This window comes from Pollachius pollachius, assembly GCF_949987615.1.
Source record: "Pollachius pollachius genome assembly, chromosome: 1".
NCBI classification, from domain to species: Eukaryota; Metazoa; Chordata; class Actinopteri; order Gadiformes; family Gadidae; genus Pollachius; species Pollachius pollachius.
This window is the reverse complement of record NC_136934.1, coordinates 51,439,842-51,450,291: the sequence shown is the minus strand read 5'-3', so window position 1 is coordinate 51,450,291 and position 10,450 is coordinate 51,439,842. Positions and strand designations below refer to the sequence as shown.

At 42.4% G+C, this 10,450-nt stretch overlaps 1 protein-coding gene across 1 annotated transcript in view; it reads right to left on the bottom strand.

Moving 5' to 3' along the window:
- LOC307091987 (sodium bicarbonate cotransporter 3-like) overlaps nucleotides 1–7,297 on the bottom strand; it is a gene marked incomplete at its 5' end in the record, with an annotated part of 23,787 nt that extends 16,490 nt beyond the window's left edge. The window contains one exon of the mRNA XM_079758842.1: nucleotides 7,284–7,297. Within this exon, the coding sequence (XP_079614968.1) occupies nucleotides 7,284–7,297 (14 nt within the window). The remainder of the gene's footprint in view (nucleotides 1–7,283) is intronic.
- Nucleotides 7,298–10,450: the final 3,153 nt, after the last annotated feature.

Sequence of the window (10,450 nt, the reverse complement as noted above, 5' to 3'; positions counted from 1 at the left end):
GAAGCATTTCAAACGCAGGGATGTCAAAAAAGGCTTTTAGCCCGGAGATGGTTACCACGACGACGGCCCAGTCCTCTGTCAGTCTGCCCTCCACAGACAGGACAACAACAGGACTGAAGACGGACGGCACATGCAACGCATCTCAGGGCTGCTGGCTTTAGACCGGCTGTACTCACCGACACAAACGCTGCCATCGCCTTCTGTGCTCCAGTCCTCTGCCTCTAGCCTTCTGTCCTCCAGTCCTCTGCCTCTAGCCTTCTGTCCTCCAGTCCTCTGCCTCTAGCCTTCTGTCCTCCAGTCCTCTGCCTCAAGCCTTCTGTCCTCCAGTCCTCTGCCTCTAGCCTTCTGTCCTCCAGTCCTCTGCCTCTAGCCTTCTGTCCTCTGCCTGTAGTCCTCTGCCTCTAGTCCTCTGCCTCTAGTCCTGTCCTCTGCATGTAGTCCTCTATCCTCTGCCTCTAGTCCTGTCCTCTGCCTGTAGTCCTCTGTCCTCTAGTCCTCTGCCTCCAGTCCTCTGCCTCTAGTCCTCTGCCCCTAGCCTTCTGTCCTCTAGTCCTCTGCCTCTAGCCTTCTGTCCTCCAGTCCTCTGCCTCTAGCCTTCTGTCCTCCAGTCCTCTGCCTCTAGCCTTCTGTCCTCCAGTCCTCTAGTCCTCTGTCCTCCAGTCCTCTAGTCCTCTGTCCTCCAGCCCTCTAGTCCTCTGTCCTCCAGTCCTCTAGTCCTCTGTCCTCCAGTCCTCTAGTCCTCTGTCCTCCAGTCCTCTAGTCCTCTGTCCTCCAGTCCTCTAGTCCTCTGTCCTCCAGTCCTCTAGTCCTCTGTCCTCCAGTCCTCTAGTCCTCTGTCCTCCAGTCCTCTAGTCCTCTGTCCTCCAGTCCTCTAGTCCTCTGTCCTCCAGTCCTCTAGTCCTCTGTCCTCCAGTCCTCTAGTCCTCTGACCTCCAGTCCTCTAGCCGTCTGTGTCATGAGTGTCGAGGGCTCCAGACTTCTGAGGATTATTTGAGTGTGATGGATGAGGATGATGATGACGACGATGATGACGATGTCACCCAGTTAGAGATCCACTGCAATGTAACCTTGAGCCAGTCTGGATTACAGGGCTAGACTACCGAACACACACCCCAACACACACACACTCATCCCCACACTCCCTCTCAAACACACACCCTAACATACACACACACACACAGACACAGACTCATCTTCAGACTCCCTCTCAAACACACACCCTCACATACACACACACACACACACACAGACTCATCTTCAGACACCCTCTCACACACACACACCCTAACACAGATATACACACCCCAACATAGAAACACACACTGACCCTCACACACACACACACACCCCAACACACATCCTTAACCACCCTCTCACACCTCGCCCTAACACACTAAAAAAATCTGTACACACACACACATACACAGACACACAAATGTGTGTCTGTGTATGTATGCGTGTACAGATTTTTGTTTTTATGTGTGTGCGTGTGTGAGTGTGCATGTGTTCCAAAACGATTGCCTTTGTGGTATTGAGTATTATATTAGCCTAGTGTGGTGCATGAGTTTGAATCCCCAGTTCGTTCAGAGAAATGTGTGCCAGGAAATGAAACAATCCCTTCACTTGTTTTCTTTTTCATTTGGGCATCAATGCAACAGCAAACAGCAGCAGTGGTGCGATTAACCAACGAAACCACGGGACCATTCCAACTGGGGAGGACATGTGATGACACACAGTTAGTGGCCTCTAGCCATGAGTTCACAATTCATGTTGAATCATTGTTGTCATTTGTTTCTTGCTTCTAAATCATTTGATTTTGATTCAGAAATCGCTTCAGGAGTCCAAAAATACCCTCAAGTATGAAGTGGCATAATTTAACATTGCTATGGTGGCTTATTGTTTTATTTGGTGGGTTGAAACAACCCCAAGGCCGTACCCAAAGCGAGGGCTCGGAGGGGACGTGGAAGTCTTGTAGATTTGTGTATGTCCAGCTCATTTGACTGGCTGATCCTTTTACAGTCAAATAACTCAAGGAAACAAATCCTTCTCTCACTTTATATTCCTCGGGCTTATCAGGCCCAGATAGTTTGAAGAAAATCACTCATGTCTTGTAAAACGCTCAATATGCATTTAAAGCACACCAAACATTTTGAAGACCACGGTCGAAGACCCATGAAATAACGATGTTGTATCATAACACCGAACAACTCTGATTTGGTTTAATGTTAAATAAATATAGATTATATTAGATATAGATTACTAGATAATATGTAAATATATATTATACCAATATTGTAAAGTCAACGCCAGACAAACATTTTAACACACAACATTAAAACACATTTATTTCATAAACCAGTCGCAGGACCGCTGTCTGGGCGACGTCACGACAGACGAGACCCATATCGTAAACCTCAACCGTATGTTGAATCAGTATCACTTGGTTACGTGGATAATATATGTTTTTCATTTGTACAGTAAAATAAACTCACCTCCAAACATTTAGTCAGGTCAAGGTTGACGGTAAATTAACGTCATGTTATGACAAGAGTTTGCATTGTGATTTTCCGTTGTTGCTAGCAAAGGGTAAGAAGACCGTTTTTTGCTCATGCACTAGATGTCTTCCCACTTGAAAGAAACGTCTTTGTTAAGCGGGAACAATGTTGAACGATCGTTCTTGTGCTTTAACGTTGTATTCCTTTGCAGGAAGAGATGGTCGAGACTGGAGGCCTCCAGACGGGGCGGTCGGGGAATCACCTAGGGATGGATTTCATGATTCTTTTCCGCGATTCAGTTTGCGTCAGTCAGCTCGCCAAGAAGAATCGTTCAGCCGCGATTCCGGTACAACGTTTATTGCAGTGAATCATGGAATGCTGGTTCTCATCTCTTCGTTCTCAAACGATTATGCAAACGGTCAACACAACACAGTAAAAAGCCAAAAATTAAAGCCAAAAATATAGCTGCAACTTCATGATTATGTGTACTTTTAGACAACACAACAGTGGCTAATGTGTATATTCACCTTGAGCAGAGTCATAATCACTCTGGGCTACAGACTAAAAGCCAAGAACGAGTGACTGACTGAACAAGAAGTCGGCTGCGACCCTTACAACTTGCTATGCATTCCTGTCTCTCATTGGCTAAAAATCGACGGGATCGTCCTAGACTCAGACAACAGTATACGATTGTCTGGCTCTCGTCTCAGTCCCTCTTCACCACTCACCACCAACGAACGAGAGACGAACGAGAGAGAAGTGAACTGTGGAATCAGGTCGGTTCGTTCTTGTTAAACAGTCGTTCCTTTGAACTGATTTGGTTGCAAACGAGCCATCACTAGAATCACGCGTGTGGTGATGTTTCAAATTGAATGTTTTGTGTTTGCCTTGCTTTTCATACATCTTTAACTTTATCTGACAATCAGGCCTACGCTTTCTTAAATCATTAATGAATGTTATACTTTTTATGCCGGTATACAGGGTGGGTTAACTGCATTACGATCAGACATATTTGTGTCACATCAGAACTTGTAAAGTTGATGGATATATTACAGAGTATTGTTTAGTATTCTTGTATCAGGGCAACTTTTTGGGTCGTTATGAAGACTGACCAACAACCCCCGAAGGCGACGTCCGGCGGCCCCTCTGTGTACAGGGTACAGGACATCATTTAAACGTCAGAATTAACAAATACAGGTGAGGTTTAATGGTAGCTCACACAATAAGCACGGATTCTAGTGTATAACTCCAATGATAGGTTGTTGATTCAACGTTGGTTAGGTAAACAACTTTGTGGTCAAGGTAATCACGGTCTAACAAATCCCCACAAATCGGCCCTCTGCCGCGCCGTGACCACGCTGCCTGGACATCAAAGGTTTGTTTTCATCCTCAAACACACAGATTCATCCTCACACACACACACACACACACACACACACACACACCCTCTCACAAAGGCACACACACACACACACACACACCCTCACACACAGGCACACACACATAAACACACACACATACAAACATGCGCACACACACACAAACATGCGCACACACACACACACACACATCAGGATCAGGGTGCAATGCAGGCTTCTCCTTATGAAGACCTTGATTAGGACCTGGTCTTAATCCATCATCCCATCCCCCTCATGCAAAGAGTTTCAGGTGGCCGGTAGTTTGACTGGCAAATGTGATTCTCTCATCGAAGAAGAAAAATAAGGTCCCAAGACGTCAGTCAGAACCCAGGGATGAGGACAGACAGACGTCGTCAAATCAGGTAAAGAACCTTTCCTATTTTTTAATAACTTAACAGAAGGAGAACCAATGTACATCATGCAGAAAAAAATATTTACACTGCACCATTTTTGGGAGATTCAAGGTTTTGTATTAATAAATAAGACTTTACATTTTGTGTTTCTGTAAAAATATAATTGATTGTTTGTTGGATTGATTGGTTTACCTTAAGAATGAGGTTTAACAATTCACTCCAGGTAGTTCTATACTACATTATACTACACTATATTACAATACTGGTCTACAATAAACTACATTATACTACATTACACTTTACTACATTAAACTACATTACACTATCTGATATTAAACTATATTATACTACATTATACTATACTGTACGACATAACACTAGAAAGTAAGAATTTGTATGGATTTTACAGGAATTGTTTTACTAAATTACAGGTAATACCCCATAATTTAAGATACATGTATGTATGTACTCGTATCGGGTCAGTAGTGTGTATTGGGTCAGTAGTGTGTATCGGGTCAGTAGTGTGTATTGTGTCAGTAGTGTGTATTGTGTCAGTACTGTGTATCAGGTCAGTACTGTGTATCTCAAGTAGTTTGTATTGTGTCAGTACTGTGTATCTCCAGTAGTGTGTATTGTATCAGTACTGTGTATCAGGTCAGTAGTGTGTATCCCCAGTAGTGTGTATTGTGTCAGTACTGTATCAGGTCAGTACTGTGTATCCCCAGTAGTGTGTATTGTGTCAGTACTGTGTATCAGGTCAGTACTGTGTATCTCCAGTAGTGTGCATTGTGTCAGTACTGGGTATCAGGTCAGTACTGTGTATCTCCAGTAGTGTGTATTGTATCAGTACTGTGTATCATGTCAGTACTGTGTATCCCAAGTAGTGTTTATTGTGTCAGTACTGTGTATCAGGTCAGTACTGTGTATCCCCAGTAGTGTGTATTGTGTCAGTACTGTATCAGGTCAGTACTGTGTATCCCCAGTAGTGTGTATTGTGTCAGTACTGTATCAGGTCAGTACTGTGTATCCCCAGTAGTGTGTATTGTGTCAGTACTGTGTATCCCCAGTAGTGTGTATTGTGTCAGTACTGTATCAGGTCAGTACTGTGTATCCCCAGTAGTGTGTATTGTATCAGTACTGTGTATCGGGTCAGTACTGTATCAGGTCAGTACTGTGTATCCCCAGTAGTGTGTATTGTGTCAGTACTGTGTATCCCCAGTAGTGTGTATTGTGTCAGTACTGTGTATCCCCAGTAGTGTGTATTGTGTCAGTACTGTGTGCCATCAGCAGCTCAGGGCTCGGGTTATGCCCGCCCCCTTCTCAGAGTGATCCCACGGCGCCCCCTGGTGGTTATGGCCAATGGCCAAGGTCCTATCTCTTTCCAATCAATAGATGAATTAATTACTGTCTTTATTTCCAATGTGTTCCAATGGTGAATTTTGATGATGCTTTGTGAAATTGAATACTTATATGTCCTTGAGGCCCTTTTTAATATATATGAGACCCTAGGTCTCCAGCTCACTACCAAGTGTCCTTGACCGTTATGTCACCTACTAATACATCTATTCCTGCATGGCTATATTCATGGTATATTATTTACTCATTTGAGTAAGTTTTAATGTTGCATTAACTAACAATCCAAACTTCATACACACACAATGACTGAAGATTACTCAAATGTAAAGCATTTACTGCTATAAATGTTATCAAAAACATTTTTTAACGCAGAAACAATCTTAAAATGTTGCATTTGCCACTGAGAATAAAGAATGTTATCCTTTTTGTTTTGGCGGACAGGGACATTCTAGTCGTACTGACTAAGATCTCTTCTGTCGTTTAAGTTGAGGATCATAGGATTCTCAACGTGAGAAAGATCAGTGCATTTGGTATTGAACCTAACTGAAACAGCATTATTGTAATTTCGATTCCATAAATAAATCCAACATTCAAACTTTTTATCAACAACTGACTTTCTTCAAAGCCATATATGAGTGTGCGTGCGCAAACATGGGTGTCCCTCATGCAATCAGACATTAAATTTTGCCAACGATTTTCAGTCTGCTTCGTAGGAAAGCCACAGTCGACAAGTTAACCGACCAATGGTTGAGGTAAGTGTCTCAGAAAACATGAATTATATTTTCAATGTGTCCTACCGTCAGGCTGCACTTTTGTAATGAAGCTAATATTACTCTGATAACATTACTCTGATAATGCTACTGTAACGCTAGCTAGCGTTAGCCTTCCTCTAATCAATTGCAACAATAATGTTAAGTATCGCTAGCTTGTAAAATAGCTATGTAACCTTAATGTTATTGGCAAGTCTAATAATAAAGCAACTAACTGGTCAATTCATGCAGTAATGTAGCAAATGTTAAGTGCATCAAAAAAATAGTCATGGAACAGCCTTGTTTTCATTGATCATCTGCTTTCAAGCTAATGTTACATTTTAGATACAAACGTTGCCGTTCAGCAAAGTACATTAGTGGCCTAAATTGAAGTTTGGATGGTGGACGTGTAAGCTTGCTTTAATTCTAGGTGTCTGTCCTATCGCAGCATTGTCCGCTGGTACCTGGGGCTACTTGGGACGGAATGTCAGGGTGGTCATCCCGTTGTGTGTTGCGCTCCGGATCCGCCAGGAGTTCTTTGATCCGACTGGACAGTATGTAGGGTTCCGGCCGCCCCTTGACTAAAGCGGGAGACATGGCGGGCAACAACTACCTCCTTTGGTGGTCCCTCAAACTGGGATGACAGGTCGGAAGAGAGTTGGGGAGATGGGGACCGTCTTCAACAAATGGTGATTGGTCCTCAAACACCTCCTCAAAGACCAGGCTAAGCATGGCATCTACATAGTTTGCAAAACATAGCATTCTCAGTCACTTTGTGTGGTAGTACTTTTCTTAGTTCCATGAACGTATGTTCTACTTCATCCAGGCTTCGCCTTATGGGCTTGTCCCGTGCGCCCACCCGCCACAACTGAACATTTCAGCAACAACCTGGGCGTCGGCCACATTCCTCACGGCACCGTGGTCATAACGCGGCACACCGCAGCGTTCCGCCTCCCACCAGTCTACTACTTCGTCCATCTACGATGAAGAAATCCAGCGAACGTGTGACGGAGCCCACAGAAATACGGGCTCTTCATGGCCTCTCTGCCATAAAATGTTTTCAAAAAATGATTGCTTTGAAAAACGGATGAAACGGAAAAGGTACAAGACTGTGTACATTATCAAGCAACGAGCCAAGGAACTATTCATCCCATAAACCATGCTGACTTCTCGCAATGGTTACAACCCGATAGTTGAGTGTGTTTCTTGCATCTTATAACCTGTCTTTATTATATTGTTTATATTGTTAATACAAGTTGTGTCATATGTTCTGTGTGTGTGTGTGTGTGTGTGTGTGTGTGTGGTGTTTCATATAGTGTATAGTTTTGTCATCGACATGGTACGTTCCTTCGTTCCTGACTGCAATCCCCACGTATTAACGTCACTCGTTTTTAATACATGAATTCAGTCTCGTATTCCAGTTACGTATTCATTTAACATTATGTATTCTGCTTTTATACTACCAAAATTACTAAATAAGCGCTGCTAGTGCTTTATTGTATATTTTACTTTTATTATTGTCATATATTCTATATCAACAACCTCAACAGCTCTTCAAAAACTCTTAGGTGAGGGTAAACATTTCTATGGTAACAGCGAGCTCCACCAATCAGACGTTGTGTTACACTTTAGGTATAATGGGTAGTGTAGTGGTTTCATAGACATCGCAAATAATACGTGTTTTTCTAGAACACTAGATGTTTCCCGTTTAACTTGTGGCGTCTGCAGGAGCACATACCATCCATTCACCATATAACGTTGCATGGTAAGTATACTTCGGATGGTTACGACATTATGGCTTTTAGTCAAAACCTCTATGAAGAAAATTAATGGGATTTTTACTTCCGGAACCACACGCTCTATCCACGTCTATGCATTGACTTTGTATGGATTTGCGCCACGCCTTCATTTTTGGTGGGGAACACACATTGACAGGTTGTGATCTATTAGGTCCAGCTTCGGTCAACAAAGTGGATACTACCCCGTCTGTAAGGGCTAATCGAGGCAAACATCCTGTAACGTACGTCCCCTAAGTAATATGAAGCGAACACGATGCAAGGCTGGGGAAATACTGCAGGGGATGGTGGTCAAAATGAATTGTAACGACTCATTCTTCAGGTCGTCTTCTTTGGGACGACCATGCAATGGAAATTTGCTTTGGCACAGAGAACAGTGATTCACACACTTAATGAGGGGTGTTCTCGGAGGGCGCGAGTCATCCCCCTGGCTCGGACTTTAATTTTTTAGATTAGCAGACCTTAAACAACCTTGTAACAATGGCATGTAACACTCTAAAGCAAAGGCATAATATCACCCCTTCAACATTCGATTTGCATACAAATTAAAGAAAGAGTGCTAGCCTATTATAATTCTTGAACAGGGAAACAACCTCAAAAATGAACGTTTCCTAAACATGGGGGGATTAAAGAATGCACATCCACTTAATATCATAATCCCCCTCATCTTTAAACTGCAATAGGCTACACTATATTACACAATGAACGGTAACGTTTGTGTCTACGGGGACGGGGGATGGGCATGGGGATTTACTATCCCTCCAACACCAACCCAAATATTTGAACTAAGTTGCAGAAGCAACTTGGAAATTAGAATAATTGGCTAAATTGTATCTAAGATTAGATTTATTAGACCTAGCAATAGCATTAAGGTTACATTTTACAGGCTTTATCAGAGGAATGCTAACGATAGCTAACGTTACAGCAGCATGATATCAGAGGAATGTTAACAAGACTTAAAAACTTGACACAAAAGTGCAGCATCAGGGTAGGACACATTGAAATTATCATTCATATGCGATATCTGAGACACTTACCTCAACCGGTGGTCGGTTAACCGACGTCAAGACTGTGGCTCTCATTTCAGGATACATTTATGATAGATTCGGCGTTTCAATGAATGAATGAATGAATGCCTATGATTGCCAATATACACAGTAAAATGAGATTAAAATCATTTCCTTCACAGTGCAAACAAATGTAATGTGTTTTGATACATTTTTTAGCAGTAAATATGCATTTAATTTTCGTACACTTCAGTGAATGAGAAAGGAAGTAGTAGATAATATCATATTTCTAGCCATAAAGGAAATTATGTGTTGAGTAGGTGACCTAGGGGTCAAGGACACTTGGGAGTGAGCTAGGGCCTCTACGAATTCTCTTTTTTGCATTGGAAATTTCCTTTACTATGCAGATGACCCAGAAGTGCTTGGAGGAAAGGTGGTTCGAATTCTAAAAATGCTTAGGAAAGGAGCCTTGGTGCTTCCTTTAACCCTCCTTCAGCATAGATTACTCCTGAGCAACCTTTGCGAAAGGAAAGTAGATAGTGGTATCTTATAATCCTTTACGGCAGCAATATTTACAGCAACATGCAACCAACAAAGTTTACCGACTTTCTGCGAAGACGCATGAGAGACGCGGTAAAGCAGAAGAATAGAACAGAAGAAAATACAATTGATAATAATTGGATACCAATTCCAGAAACATATTATTTGAATCGAAATGAAATCATTTATTGCTGGTTATTAAGCACATAATATACACCTTGAGAAAATAAAATGCTGACTGCACATTTAAAAAAGACTACCGGGGGCAGTTAATTTCAACATCAACATAAGTTTGGCCTCTTTTTTTCACCTTTGAATTGGGATTCAACTGGACTAAAATATTTTCGTAGGCCAAGTCCGACCTAAGTGATTCTCACTGTTGGCGACGACCTGAAATAAATACGACAAGAACGCATGGATCAAAAGAGCGCTTGTTGTAGACCAACTTCGGAAAACTGTAATTCCACCATAGAGACGCTAGAGGGCCGCAATACTCCCCGTCGCACAATGAAGTCGGTTAGGACTCCTTGACCCAATGAGGTAAAGGAGGCATAAAGGTTGGGAGATTTGACTATTCGTAGAGGCACCTAGAGATCTAGGGTCCCTTCAATATTAAAGAGGGCCTCAAGGACATATATGCATTCAATTTCACAAAGCATCTTTAAAATTCACCATTGAAACTTATTGGAAATTATGTAAATGTCATATCTCTGCAAAAAGGGGGCGGGCGTAACCC